The sequence below is a fragment of the Aspergillus ruber genome (assembly GCF_000600275.1).
Source record: "Aspergillus ruber CBS 135680 unplaced genomic scaffold scaffold00008, whole genome shotgun sequence".
Classification (NCBI taxonomy): Eukaryota; Fungi; Ascomycota; class Eurotiomycetes; order Eurotiales; family Aspergillaceae; genus Aspergillus; species Aspergillus ruber.
Window position 1 is genome coordinate 72693 of NW_024467304.1, and position 14345 is coordinate 87037.

Consider the following 14345-nt stretch of genomic DNA (forward strand, 5'->3'; position numbering starts at 1 on the left):
ACTATGCAATTGTTCCTTCTCCCTTGTATATAACCTCCCACCTTCATTCTCACTCCACAGGTACCAGTATGGCTGCAACTCTCAAAACGACCTCACTAGGAGAGATCCGGGGCAAAGATGCCGATGGTGCTACACAATACCTTGGAATTAAATACGCGAGTCTAAAGAATAGACTCGCGGACGCGGAACTTGTTGAGAGCCGCGAGGGTGATGTACTCGATGCAGCCAGAGACGGGTTCGTCTAACCTATCCTATTGCTAAATATCACTGACATGAACCTGACAGACCAACTGCCGTCTCCCCTCTATTCGGCTGTGATTTAGAACTGAACGCTATTCAGCACACCCTTCCCAAAAAGGACCTCCAGCAATCAGACGTGGACTGCTTAAACCTGAACGTCACCGTTCCTGCTGGTACCACTGCGTCTTCGAAACTTCCAGTCTTCGTCTTTATCCACGGTGGAGGGTTTATGCTTGGTGCCAATTCGTGGCCTCAGTTCGATTATGGGCAGTTTGCCCGATTATCCGTGGAGAAGAAGTTGCCTGTAGTTGCTGTTTCGATCAAGTAAAACTCTTTTTTTTTTTTTTTTTTTTTTTTTTTTTTTTTTTTTGACCTGGACATAGTTGCTGACTTCTGAAGCTATCGACTAGGCGCTTTCGGGTTCTTGACTTCAGATGAACTCCGCAAAGCTGGATATAATGCTAACAATGGTCTTCGGGACCAGAGAGTCGCACTAGAATGGGTGCAGAAGCACATCCAAGATTTCGGAGGTGATCCAGACAATGTGACTGTATCAGGCGAGAGCGCAGGTGCAGCATCTGTAACCTACCACCTCCACTCCGAGAAACCACTCTTCAAGCGCGCAATCGTCATGAGCGGGAGTTTCTTCCTTCTCCCGGCTTTGCCGTATAACGTGCACGAGGAGAACTACTATCAGGCAATAACGGCGCTGGGATTGGCGAATGTAACACCAGAAGAAAGAATCCGTGTTCTGCTGGAGACACCCGGCCAGGACTTGATTAACAAGCTTCCTCCATCTGTTCGGTTTGTACCTGCGTTAGACAGTGATATTGTGCCTTCTGGTGTCACCTATGCGCATGTTGGTGATAAGGGGGGTAACATGCCCAGGGGCAAGACCTGGTGTGACAGTCTACTCGTGGGAGACACGCAAATGGATGTAAGTTACACCTCTGACCACGCGCTGAAAAGATGTCCTCTGCTAACAACACCAGGCAAGTATCATGGCAATCCTAGTCTCCCACACGAAACAAGACTGCGCAAGCAAATTCACCAACGCCATTAACACCGTCCTATCCTCTCACCCGACCATAGCACAGCAAATCCTGGACAAATACAACATCGCCCCCAACCAACCCGACGAAGAAGCCTTCCCTGCAATCCTCAACTACCTCAACGACCTCCTCTTCTTCGCGCCCACGCTGACTCTAGCATGCGGCTGGCCCAAAACTGCATACATATACTACTTCAACGAGGGTAACCCCTGGGATGGACCATGGAAGAACCGCGCCTCCCACATATTGGACGTGGCATATCTATTTCAGAATTTCCGGGACTATCTCACACCAGAGCAGAAGAGCGTTGGGACGGCTTTTGCAGAGGACATATTCAAATATTGCCACGGGATCGCTCCATGGCCCGCGATCAAACCCGGAGAAACGACAACTGGCTTCGCAGCACGAACGTACGGGCCCAGTGCGGACAATTGCATTGCTGGACAGGTATCAAAGCCATACGGTGAAAAGAGTCAGCGCAGGTCCGTTCTCTTCGAGTATGATGCGGTGTCTTTGGATGATTTGGTGAGGGTTTTTGTAGCATTCACATCATAGTCATAGCAATAGCCACACCTATACTTGTATGATATGACCGCCTTGCATGGGACAGATCTACATAGCGCATACTAGTCGTCGATCTCGGGGACGCATCCATCAGATCAACAAACATACCAGAATGTGAGCAGAACCGGTAAGGGACGAGACCCGGGAAACCACTCAATAAAATTAAAATTTACAAGAGACCGAGATCATGCCTGTCAGCTCACTTTCGCTTCAACAATACTCTGTTCAGAGATATATAAAAGGCACTGATTTTCGCCGGAAATCCACACCGTCAATTTCTCAATCGACCTTCTCCTTTCGGTCTTTTCGCTTACCCCAAACGGGTAAAGACATCATCGTGAAATCCGGCTCGGGACCCGCGGACACCGAGGTTCTGTACATTTCAACATTTTCTTTTTCTTCCTTTCCAGTGCTTATTCTTGGTATTTATATGTCGTGTTTAAGCATTTTGCTTGCATTTTCATGATTATTTATTTCATTCTTGGCAATTGATATCTCCTACATAGATACTAGCTGCCATAACATGGTGGCGACATGGCTTACCCCCGGTAAGGGCACGAAACGTCCTGCTCTGCTGCACTGGCGAGCACATCCAAATTACATTCTGTTTGTGGTCGTGTTTGCGGTTTTTACGGTATGTCGGGTACTATATCCGTGTTGGACTGTGAGCCGTGCTAATGAAATCTAGGATATGTTTTTGTACGGAATGGTGTGTCTATTATTCACTGAGAATGGAGTATATTTATGGGAATACTGATTGATATATATAGATCGTTCCCGTGGCACCTACAGCTCTTCAGGATAGAGTTGGACTTGATGCGGATCAACGTATGCATCTACACTCCGTGCATGGCCTGTTGATACATGCTAACGACCGCAGAACAAGAGTGGACGTCAATTCTGCTCGCGCTCTACGGAGCGTCTCTCTTCGCTGTTTCTCGTGAGTTCCTTCCCTTAAACAAAATATTAGTACTCCATACTAACAACCACAGCATTAACCGGCTACCTAGCCGACCGAATCCAATCGCGCCAATGGCCCCTGCTGTTCGGCCTCGTCGCCTTGGCTATCTCTACGGCCTTGCTCTGCATAGGCACGAATCTCGCTCTCTGGATCACCGGGCGTATCCTTCAGGGTGCCTCTACAGCAGTCGTCTGGACAGCAGGTCTAGCATTGCTCGCTGATACCATGGACTCGCAAACCCTGGGAAGAGCAATGGGGTATGTAGGCATGGCGATGACGCTGGGGCTCATGTGTGGCCCATTGATTGGAGGCGTGCTTTATCAGAACGGGGGTTATTACAGTGTGTATGGGTTAGCATTTGGGTTGATCGGGATTGATATCCTGGCGCGGGTCGTCATGATTGAGAGGAAGGATGCGATTCCTTGGTTCAAGACTGAAGAAGCGGCGTTATCAGAGGACCAAGACCAAAGCCAGGGCCTTGAGCGTTCTTCATCCGAGAAACCACCAAACGACGGCACGGCACCCAGACCAATCGTACCAACCCCCGAACCAGAGCCCGCAGCAACAGAAACAACAGCAGCAACCCCATCAACCCGCCGCTTCGGCCGCCTGCGCATACTCCTCAACTCCTCACGCCTAATGGTCGCTATCTGGACATACACAATGGTCTCATTGACAGTAACATCCTTCGACAGCGTGCTTCCCCTCTTCGTCGAATCAACATTCAACTGGAAACAAACCGCACAGGGCCTAATCTTCATCGCCATCTCAGTACCCTGCTCGGTAGACCCCATTGTCGGCTGGGCCGTTGACAAATGGCCGTGGTCGAGTCGGTTTTTCTGCTCTGGGGCGTTATTCGCGTCAGTGCCGGTGTTGGTTTGTATGCGGTTTGTCGATGAGAATGCCATTGGGGATAAGGTGTTGTTGTGTGCATTGTTGGCACTGGCGGGACTTTGTGTGGCGTGCCTTATGCCGCCGGTTATGGTTGAGGTTTCATGTGTTGTGAATGAGAAGGAGGCTGCTGTGCCGAATGCTTTTGGGGAAGGGGGTGCAATGGCGTTGGCGTATGGGGTTTTGAACTCTGCGTGGGCGGCGGGAAGTATTATTGGGCCTTTCTTCGCGGGGTTTATTCGTGATGATGCTGGTTGGGGGACGATGACTTGGGCGTTGTCGATTCTTATGGGTGTAACTGGGATCCCGGCATTGTTGTTTTTGGGTGGGTTTATTGGGAAGAAGAGGGTTAAGAAAGCTTATAGTGAGGAGCAGGAACAAGAGCAGGGACAAGAGCAGCAGCAGGATAAGGAGCAGGCATAGCTTATGTGTCATGACTGGTATGGTGTTGATAGATTAGACTAATGTATATAATTCATCCACCCTATAATAGATGCCAAAAGTCGTGTACTTTGATCCATCTGAGCAATGCATTGGAACGGTTGTCATTCTATTACAAGAGAAAGCAAGCGAGACTCTTTTATTTTCATGAATGGTATCAACAAATACGGACATACAATTAGAATGGCAACCTGCCACGTGCATGCATTCCCGATCCCAGGAGCCCTATCGAAGGGTGAGAATCTCAACTGGCTAGAGAAAGCGAATTCGTGTATCGGATCACAGGAAATAGTCTGGGGTGCGTCGCGAAACCATGGGTTCACCCGCACGGGGGCTGGGGTCAAATTGCAAGCTGGACAAGTTAGAAAGAATCGACAATAGACAGTGAGTGACAACATACAATGTATACTTGAGATGCTCGTCAATTTCCATGATTGCGGCTTGGTTACCGCAGCGGTAACAGTAGTTAGGAGCTAAATAGATTAGCAATGAATTCTGACCGCTAACCGACGGCGCGAGCTTACCTGAGAAAATCGTGACCACGTTTCTATCTTGCGACCAGTTATAACCTTCCATCACCAGCTGGTGTGCTCGTGCAACCAGAGTCAAGCCATTGTTGTGATTAAATGCCTCCGAGATATCCTGCCCGAATGTGTATCCAGCACCTCGGGGAGAAATGCCCCAGCCGCACCGGTCGTCGGGGTCACTCCACAGCAAGTCACACATGGGTCCCTCGTGGGGGACTTCTTGAATGCGGTCGAGGGAACGAATGTTGTCGAGAGTGTCGATCGAGGGACTCAGACCGCCGTGAAGACAGAAAATCTGGTTCTCGATAAGAGCGGTGAGGGGGAGGTAATCGAAGAGGTCGGTGAAGTATTTCCAGACATTGGCGTTGCCGTATTTGCGCAGGCACTCGTCGTAGAAACCGTAGACTTGTGTAATCTGGCGGGATTCATGATTTCCTCGGAGAATGGTGATACGCTGGGGGTAACGGATCTTAAGACAGACAAGGAGAGTGACCGTCTCCACAGAGTAGTAACCACGGTCAACGTAGTCACCTGTCAGGGTCAGTATCAGCCTTCCTATAAACCTTGAAAAATGCATAAATACCCATAAAGAGATAGTTTGTGTCAGGATTAGGGCCTCCAATACGGAACAGTTCCATTAAGTCATGGAACTGACCATGTATATCACCGCAGACCGTCACTGGGCATTTCTGACATGTGTCAGTTTTACCCTCAACCAGGGCGCTTCCAGCGCTATAATTAATAATAGAAACAGGAATAACATACCACTGGCTGGACGTTCGACTCTTCCTGCAATACTTCTCTTGCCTGCAAATAGAACCCGATCGATCAATATTGATGCCCCATGACCATATCCAACCTCCAGAAGAGAGCAGCAAAACCCACCCGGTCACACAGCCTCCGCACATCTTCTTCCGCGAGTTGTTTGCAGGTCATCAAGCTTTCAATCCAGCCATCGAGTGTCGGTATAGACCCGGAGTCGGTAATCGGGGAGAGGTGGTGAGGTTCGGGCGACCGCGCCGTATCGATTTCCATGGTGGTATCCATTGAGAATGCACAATTAATTGACGAATATGGCGAAGTTAAAGCGGTGGTGGACAACTCTTTTGAGATCACTTGAGTACTTGGTCTGGAGGGAGGAAATGAGGAGGGGCGGAAAACTGGGAGGGGGTTTTTGTTTTTCCTTTCGCGATTACAGGTAGTTTACCCACGAGGGATCTCCGAAAGACAAAGTCCAAAAGAGAAAAAGTAAGTACCTGTCTCTGAGAATGCGATAAAATCGATGGGGATATCAGAGATAGCAATGGGATGAGCTTGGGGCTGGGATAAGGGGATGAAGTAAGTAGTGGTGGTGGTGGTGTGCGAAGGGAGTGTGAGAGGTTCTGCTGGCCGCGTCTGGTTGGCCCGCCCGCTCTTTGGGTCTGAATTTGGGCTGAGGCACTAGCCACACGCCACATTTCCTTTTATTAGAATATTATTTTATTGGGTTTTATTTACAGAGAGGACATTATTACCGAGTGCTAAATGTATCGGTAGAAGCACCATATCAATTTGTCACAATGGTACTGCTATCCGCGCTACTGCAGGTATGCTAGCCGCGCGCTTAAATGATGTCACCGCCAAACCCGCCAAATCCTCCGCCCGAACCGCGTCCAAATGGTCCTCGTCCACTACCAAATGGAGGTCCTCCGGGTCCAACAGGATCATATCGCGATCCCGGAGGTGCCTGGGGATCGTAACCCCCATCGCGACGACGACCACCAAACAAGTCATCGAACGTCGGGTGCATTCCCCCGCCCCCGCCCCCTCCGAGTCCGGGGCCAACGCCGCCTCGTAAAGGATCATTCGGGCCTAGTCCAGGGGGGTATAAGTCCCTATCCCCATATCCTCCCATGTTCCCACCGCCTCCTGTGGGCCATCCGCGAGGTGGTCTGTAGATTTCAAACTCATCTTCGAATCCCGGGGGAGCAAAATCTCCAGCAGGTGCTGGTCGACGAGGGCCCGCTGCCAGGGGGTCGTCAAATGGATACGGACGTGCAGGTTGGGGCTGATTATCATCCCGTAATGGGTCGTACTGTGGAGGTCTCTCCTGTTGTGTCTCTCGCAAGCTCTGAGTGGTATCTTCATATCCTTCCTTGTACAAACCGGGCGCCAGTTTCTGAACCACATTGATTTTGAACAATCCTATCAAATCGTTTAACCGAGACGTTGAAATGAATACTTCTTTTAGGGCGTTCGTGAGATCTGCCGTGGAAGCCAACGGAAGCGAAGACGTGGAGATGTGATCTTTCACGGAGATATCAAAGGACGTGGTCCGGTCATCACCTAGAGCCAAGGCATACACCAGTGCATTATTTCCTATCCGGCTAATCTTGAGTAGATACTGCATGGAAGATTGTGAATGAGCATATCGAAAGGCATAATTGTCGTTATTGTTCCATTCTGTCGGGAGCGAGGAGATTTCTGATTCTGCGACCCGAGAAGATGAGTTAGCCAGCGCACATGAGATGCCAGTAACCTAGAGTTGCAAACCTAGAGTGTGCTCTTCGCCCAGTCCAACAAGCCTGAAGCCAACGGCGATCATGCAAGCATGACCGACGAGAGCAACAGCTTCATAGGGATTCTTGAGACTCAGTTGATCGCCGCCATCTCTGCGCAACGCGCTGGTCGCCACCCCGAGAATATTGCTAGCGCTAAGCGAATCTGTATTTCCTGCCATATTTCTGCGATGTTGTTTGATGGCGAAGAAGTTGCGGAGGATGCATCCAAAGTATCGACGTCAGCGGAGATCGGCCAAATGATAGTCCTAAGCATGCTTGATCCACTAGCCAAACAGTGCAAACAGTGCTACCCTCTGCATTGGGACAATTGGGTATCCTTTGTCTGTCCTTCTATTCTGTGTCCAATACTCTTCTCATAATCGCTACTACCATCAAGATTCGTCAATCAGTAAACGATGCTTTTACTATGATATCTATGGTCTCCTGTTCCTATATATATCCGAATCCTATCGCATACATTGTCAAATATCTCCTAATTTGCCCTATATTTAGAGCTTCAGAATGGCATTGGACAATTTACATAGCTTAGCTGCCTGTGCAGATCCACAGTAGCTTAATGAATCACAACTACTATCAGGCAAAATCGTGCATCGTAATTTCCCCACCAGATCTTTCAATAGCCATCCATTTTGCCCATCATGAAAACACCTACGGTGTGACCAATCCAACGTTTAAAGAGAGACTGCGAGGGACAATTCTTGTTGAAGACATGAGAAAACTCCTTGCGCTCTCGCTTGCTCAAGAACAAGATCACGAAGAAAGTGACACCCAAAGAAGTATCGGATCGCATGAATACAGTTCTGCGCCGTCTCCGCAGAAACATGGAAGCAAGAAATCGCTCATTTATTATCGATCTGGGCAAGGTAATTGACAAGCAGCGAGAGTCACGAAGTCGGCGTTTCGCAAAGTGGTTCTTGCATTGCCTACACTGGAAGACAAGCTCAACGGGATGGAAGTCCACTATAACCAATACTATCCCCCAGAGCAGACCAGTGCTAAAGATATGGATAGGGTGACTTACTGGCCGCCTGTTAATGATGCCGAAAGACGAAAGTTCTTGTCGATTCGGACCCCAAGAGTGGATTGCATGGGAGTTGGCGGGTTTGGCCTCAAGGCAATAGTAAGTAACATGGCCCCAATCAACTATATGAAGTGATCATTAACACCATCCATAGAGGCCGCTTGTCTCGTGCCTTTGAACGCCAGTGTTGAAGGCATCATCACACTCTGTACCCAGAACGGCGAACCACCCAGCGCCTGGGAATTCAAGACGGCACTTATTATCGACCGTACTTCACTAATGTATTGTGTCTATGGGTACACACGCCACCGGAAAGATTATATCACCCTCCCAACTCCCCATTCCCCCAGAGTAAGACAACAAGAAAAGACCACGAGTGGAACTGGCGTATCTTCTACGAGGGCTTTGGCAGAAAGAGAATAGCAAGGTCTTCGACTCGCCCCCAGGATATTTGAATTGGCTGGCTGGATGATATAAGCGGGAGGTGGATGGGGATTTGTCCTTCGCTGCGCAAGTCGATAAGCCCGATGTCATGTTGGGGGACTTTGCAGATACGGGGCGTATTGGCGCTGTCGATACTGAGATTATCGATGACCATGGGAGTGACACAACCTTTCACGGACGACGAAGACGACACCAAGGAGGACGGGGACTAGATAGAGCCCAGGCCAACGATAGATGAATGGACTCTATATATTAATACCTATGGAATGACACATTGCTGGCGTTACTATTGCTTTATGCAACAAGTGCAGGTTTTACTGCTAGCACATAGAATGGTCTTTACATTTCATAACCCGTGTTTTATGATCAGCGACAACTAGGGCTATGCCGATCACTCCAAGAAACACGAGGCTGCATGAACAATAACAATACCATTATTTACTATACAATCCCACGCCATACTATATACTAGAAAACAATAAACAAGAAAAATACAGGAATCCAGCATACCATGTCACGCAATTACAGCATAGCCTTGGGGAACTTCTTCATAGCCTGCCTAACACCCAAATCCGCCAGAATCTCCTCCGTCCCACCCAGAATCGCATCAAACTTGTACGTCCGATGGAACATTTCAATCACCTTGCCCATACCCGTCTGCGTAATACCACGACCACCAAAAATGTTCGTCGCATGGTCAGCAATTTCCTGCGCAGAGTGTGTGGCAAACGACTTGAGAAGACCGATCGGACCGCCAAGGTTGCTAGCTTGTTCGGCGTAGGTCATGTTACACATCTGGTAAGCGATAGATTCAAGCCACGCTTGATTCGATTCGCAGAGGGAAATCATCCGGGCCAGTTTCTGACGCATAACAGGCTGCTCGACGAGTTTCTTCCCGAAGACGATGCGCTGATTGCACCATTTCAAACACTCCTCGACGACAGTCATGGACATGCGGACGACGCCGCAGACCATCATGAAGCGCTCATGGTTAAAGTTGCTCATGATCACGATGAAGCCCTTATGTTCTTCGCCGAGGAGGTGGTCGGCGGGGACCTTGACATTGTCGAATTGCACGTAGGCGGTGCCGGCTGCGGTGGAGTAGGAGGTTTTGATCTGTTTGGTTTCGACGTTGTCGTCGCGGGGAATAAGGAGGACTGAGAAGCCTTTTTCAGTGCGGCAGCCGGTTACAAAGTAGTCGGCAAACATGCCGTTTGTGATCCATTTCCTAATTCATTAGCTCTTGTCACCTGAAGAGATGAGGGTTAACATACTTGGTGCCGTTGACAATGTAGTGCTTTCCGTCAGGAGTCTTGGTCGCAGTAGTCTTGAGACCAGCAACATCACTACCAGCAAAAGCTTCCGTGATAGCCAAGCACATCTTCTTTTTTCCAGACAAGACTTCCTCGTTGATCCTCTCACGAAGAGGAACATTCCGCAGCCACTGCTGAACAGCCGTCAAACTAATAGCCATACCAGCCATGTTCCCATCCTGGAACCCTGTCCATTGTTAGACCTATCCCATCACAGGTAGGAAAAGACAAACCTCTCGCATTAGCCCTGACCAACTCCTGCGCAATCACCAAATCATGCAAATAATCGAACTCCTTCGGCTCAACCGCACCCCCCAACAACGTCCGCCCATGCAAATGCTTCCCAGGCCCAAGCCTCATAGCCAGCACATTCGTTTCCGCCATCCGATCAATCAACCCCTGACTTATATACGTCCCATCCCTCTCCTTCTCCTGTGCCTCGGGCGTGATATACCGATCTGTAAACTCGCGCACCGCCTTCTGCAGTTTCCGATGGCTCTCCTTGTAGTATGGACTCTTGAACTGCTTCCGTAGCCACAAGGGCTCCGCATACGGGACCTCGCTCAGACTGCCCGGCTCGGGGGCATGGATGTTGGGGGTTTCGCCGGCGACGGTGCCGATGCAGAGGCTGTCCTTGTACTTATCGAGGACTTCCTGGCGGTGCAGGTTGTAGAATTCGGAGGTGGCGTCTTTGCCAGCGACTTGTTGCAGGACGACATTACCGCCTGGGTGGGCGTCAAGGAAGTCCGTTAAGTCGTAGACGCGGTGGTCGATGATGCACCAGATGGCGTCTTCGGTGGTGCGCTGGGCGACTTCGTCGCGGGTGAATGTTTTGGCCATTCTTATTTTCTCTTTTGGAGATTAGGGATAGTAAGGATGAGAAGCTGTTCAATTAGAGAATAGGTATAAGACTATAGATACAGAAGCCAATGAAGACCTGTGAATAACAAATCGGGGAGTGCCAAGATTTGCGGAGGAGGAGCTTCCATATCCGGAAATAGCCGCGGCCCGAGGGTATCATAGTTAACAATTGTACCACTACGAAGTACAGAATGTGAATAGGGCAGGTATGTTGGATGCTTTGCAATCATATATAGGCAGATCATGGCTTTAAGTCTACTCTGTAGATGATGACTGCTGGTGCCTACGCTAGAGTCACGCTACGGAGTAGCATACTAGGAAGCAGAGTACAGATCAAATAGAGACGAACTCCGTTTAGGGACCAATTTTATATATCCTCGGATCGAACAGCCCACACCTCGGTCCATACATGTACAAACCAGCCAATAACCCAACCAAACATTCCACTATCCAGCTAGCCAGCCACTTCATTATTCAAGCTGAATTTCCGACCCACAATGCAAAAGTCGGTCTCAGCCCAGTCAGGGGGTGGGGGGAACAATAACCTTTACCCGCCGCAATAGTCTATCTACTGATTCCCATATAGGATGGGAACTATTGAACTAAGGTCACATCGGCTGTGCGTTCCCGAATCCACGGAGAATAAACGGCCAATGTGCGTCGCCATCTCACAAGGGATATGCAAGGGCTCACGGTAGTATCCGTTGATGTCTTATACGGAGAACTTGTACTAGTAAACATCGAGCACATTTGGAAAGGGAGAAATACTTATGAAGAAAATAGAATGTTGATCAAGAGATGCTTGTGTGACGAACGTGAGAGCTCCGGTTCCGACCCTTGCAGTTGATCCTGTTGAGATTAGCGGGGATCATCTACAGGGTATTAGTATCTGTAGATGAGTATATATAAAGTAGCATGTCCCGTAGATCATCGTAATCACAGCAAGTCGACAATCATTGCCTCAGCACCATGCGTCTTCTCTCGATCCTCGGGGTAGCCACTCTATCTCTCGGTGCCTCTGCAGCACTCGTCGAGGGAGAGCCAGATGTCAACAATACCCTGGTGCAGAAGCACCTGCGGGACCGTCAGAAGTTGATCACTCTGGAAAAGACGCACCGACAGGGTTAGTTCCCTTCAGCCAAACCCTGCGTGCACAAAGCTAACAGGTATAGACCATCTTTTCCGCCAGAACCTCTCCCCAACAGCCCGGTATGCCGACCAAATCGTCCAAGCAATCCGCCAGGACGAAATCGACAACTACTGGCGCATCCCCGCTCCCCCACAAAATGCGGAAGAGGAGCAATTCGCTGGCGAAATGTTCCCGCGTGCTCGGGACCGCATCGCCAATACTACCCTCTGGCAGGTAGTCAGGCGCATGCCTAAGGGATCGCTCCTGCATGCTCATTTGTCAGCCATGCTGCCTTATGAAAAGATCGTCAGGACGATCCTTGACACGGAAGGGATGGTCATTTCTGCATCTCAGCCAATTGATAGCGAGGACGCTAGATTTAATGCCAGCATCACCTTTGCGCATGTCAACACCACGCTCCCGACTAATGAGACGTCCATTAGCGATTCAAGCTACGTCCCTGACACCCAGGTCCCGATCAAGCAGGCTGCTAGTAACTTCCCTGGCGGTGTTGAGGGTTTCCTCGACTTCATCAAGGAGAAGACTACCGTTCCACCAGAGGAGTCTCAGCGTCACGAGCTTGGTGTCGATGAAGTCTGGAGACGTTTCCAGGCTTGCTTCGGACCGGCTGATACGCTTATCCAGTATGAGCCTGTTGTCAGAGCTTTCTATAAGCAGCTCTTCACGGATCTGGTGAATGATGGTATCAACTGGGTTGAGATCCGCAGCGGCGGATCGAGTGGGAAACTTGTCCACGATGGCGATGAAGATATCGACCCTGATCTGGACGTTTGGTGGGATGTCCTGCTTGACGAAGTCGACAAGTTCAAGGCGTCTGAGAAGGGTCAGAACTTCTGGGGTGTCCGGGTTATCTGGTCGGATGCGCGTGGCAAGGATCGTGCTAAGATCACGAAGAGTATGTCAGGTTCAAAAAATTCGCTGAAAGCAAATGACTGACTCAAGCAGGCATGAAAATCGCTCTCGAGCGCAAGCAGAAATACCCCGAACTCTTTAGCGGCTACGATCTTGTCGCGCAAGAAGATCTCGGCCGTCCTCTTTCCGACCTCGCACCAGAACTCGTCTGGTTCCGTCAGCAGACGGAGGAACTTAACCTCACGATCCCCTACTTCTTCCACGCTGGAGAGACTCTTGGAGATGGGAACTCAACGGATAACAACCTGTTCGATGCTGTTCTTTTTAACTCCCGCCGGATCGGTCACGGCTTCTCTTTGTACAAGCACCCGAACCTGATTAGGCAGGTTGTTGAGCAGGATATCATGGTTGAAGTTTGCCCCATTTCCAATGAAGTGCTTCGTTTGAACACGGATATTCTGCATCATCCGCTGCCGGCGATGATTGCGCATGGTATTCCTACTGCGATTAGCAATGATGATCCGGCTATTTTGGGCCAGGACGTTGCAGGTTTGAGCTATGACTTCTACGAGGCCATTCAAGGTTTTGACAACCTTGGTCTCGCTGGCTTGGTGTGTCCTTCATCTCTCCATGTGTCTTTCAGTTCGCTAACGAATGGCAGGGTGCCTTGGCTCAGAACAGTCTTCGGTGGTCGAACTTTGAAGACCAGTCCAACGAGGATTGGGTGCGAGATGTTGATAGTGCAGAGCACGGCAACGGTATCAAGGCCGAATACATCCGTCAGTGGAATGACCAGTGGGATGCCTTCTGCACTTGGGTTGTCGAGGAGTACGGAGACAAGTATCCGACTTCCTAAGCTGAAGCGATTGTATTTAAATACATACACAGGAGTTCAGATGATGAGAGACAAGGGAGAATATGAATATGATAATTGTGATATTATAATACAACTCAATGACAATCAAAGAAAAACGCAAGTCTGGATACGATTAACAAAGGAAAGAAGTTCTTACCTCGATTCTCGTGCGCGGAACTGTCCTCTTGGAAAAAAGTATCGTATGGTCTAACGCGTCCGACAATTCTCTCTGTTGTCGGCACGCTCCAATGCGCTGCGCGCGGTATCCGTATAGTAGATCGTCGTCGTGATCTCTGGTGTCTGTATGTTGACTTCCCGTCAACCGTGGTCATCCACTCGTTCCTCAAGCTGGAACCAATCAATGAATCGTAGTTATGAGCCCGGTAGCATATCTCATATTCGTGGTGGCCATCTTAGCTGAAAATTTGTTAGTGGTGATCTGTTGTAGACCGAAGGGGAGGGGGGACTAACCCAATCGTAGCCCAAGGGAGTTCTCTTCCAACGCTAATCGTTCACTAAACGCTTGATGTCAGCACTGTTGTTCTTGGTTTAATTTGTATCCAGACAGTGCGTGAAGCAAAAAAAAAAAAAAAAAAAAAAAAAAAAAAAAA

At 49.4% G+C, this 14345-nt stretch overlaps 6 protein-coding genes across 6 annotated transcripts; 3 read left to right on the plus strand and 3 right to left on the minus strand.

Moving 5' to 3' along the window:
- Positions 1–68: 68 nt before the first annotated feature.
- On the plus strand, positions 69–1847 carry EURHEDRAFT_376307 (putative carboxylesterase; the record flags this gene model as incomplete). Its single annotated transcript, XM_040778835.1, has 4 exons — positions 69–235; positions 286–564; positions 640–1177; positions 1233–1847. The coding sequence occupies 4 exons, from the start codon at positions 69–71 to the stop codon at positions 1845–1847; spliced, it is 1599 nt and encodes a 532-aa protein (XP_040640047.1).
- Positions 1848–2379: 532 nt separating this feature from the next.
- EURHEDRAFT_452775 (MFS transporter) lies at positions 2380–4131 on the plus strand (the record flags this gene model as incomplete). The annotated part of the gene is made up of 5 exons (XM_040784065.1): positions 2380–2490; positions 2545–2565; positions 2627–2684; positions 2737–2796; positions 2849–4131. The coding sequence occupies 5 exons, from the start codon at positions 2380–2382 to the stop codon at positions 4129–4131; spliced, it is 1533 nt and encodes a 510-aa protein (XP_040640048.1).
- Positions 4132–4428: 297 nt separating this feature from the next.
- EURHEDRAFT_453079 (serine/threonine-protein phosphatase) lies at positions 4429–5723 on the minus strand (the record flags this gene model as incomplete). The annotated part of the gene is made up of 6 exons (XM_040784088.1): positions 4429–4501; positions 4550–4622; positions 4674–5207; positions 5260–5365; positions 5442–5483; positions 5562–5723. 6 exons carry the CDS (start codon positions 5721–5723, stop codon positions 4429–4431), a joined length of 990 nt encoding a protein of 329 aa, XP_040640049.1.
- Positions 5724–6279: 556 nt separating this feature from the next.
- On the minus strand, positions 6280–7395 carry EURHEDRAFT_376310 (proteasome inhibitor PI31 family protein; the record flags this gene model as incomplete). Its single annotated transcript, XM_040778836.1, has 2 exons — positions 6280–7145; positions 7209–7395. The coding sequence occupies 2 exons, from the start codon at positions 7393–7395 to the stop codon at positions 6280–6282; spliced, it is 1053 nt and encodes a 350-aa protein (XP_040640050.1).
- Positions 7396–8998: 1603 nt separating this feature from the next.
- Positions 8999–10938, minus strand: EURHEDRAFT_497303 (acyl-CoA dehydrogenase family protein). The gene is made up of 3 exons (XM_040785691.1): positions 10249–10938; positions 9977–10202; positions 8999–9930 (listed from the first exon to the last, which is right to left on the minus strand). The coding sequence occupies exons 1-3, from the start codon at positions 10853–10855 to the stop codon at positions 9225–9227; spliced, it is 1539 nt and encodes a 512-aa protein (XP_040640051.1). The 5' UTR covers positions 10856–10938; the 3' UTR covers positions 8999–9224.
- A 907-nt stretch (positions 10939–11845) lies between these two features.
- EURHEDRAFT_376312 (adenosine deaminase family protein) lies at positions 11846–13734 on the plus strand (the record flags this gene model as incomplete). Its single annotated transcript, XM_040778837.1, has 4 exons — positions 11846–11999; positions 12049–12921; positions 12972–13489; positions 13540–13734. 4 exons carry the CDS (start codon positions 11846–11848, stop codon positions 13732–13734), a joined length of 1740 nt encoding a protein of 579 aa, XP_040640052.1.
- Between the last annotated feature and the right edge of the window lie 611 nt (positions 13735–14345).

Excerpts from the sequence above, each read along its gene's own strand:
- EURHEDRAFT_497303 (XM_040785691.1), bottom strand. The coding sequence starts at position 10,855 with ATGGCCAAAACATTCACCCGCGACGAAGTCGCCCAGCGCACCACCGAA. Across the intron at positions 10,203-10,248 it reads GGTCAGGGCTAATGCGAGAG|GGTTCCAGGATGGGAACATG; the intron begins GTTTGTCTTTTC and ends AACAATGGACAG. Across the intron at positions 9,931-9,976 it reads TACATTGTCAACGGCACCAA|GAAATGGATCACAAACGGCA; the intron begins GTATGTTAACCC and ends CTAATGAATTAG.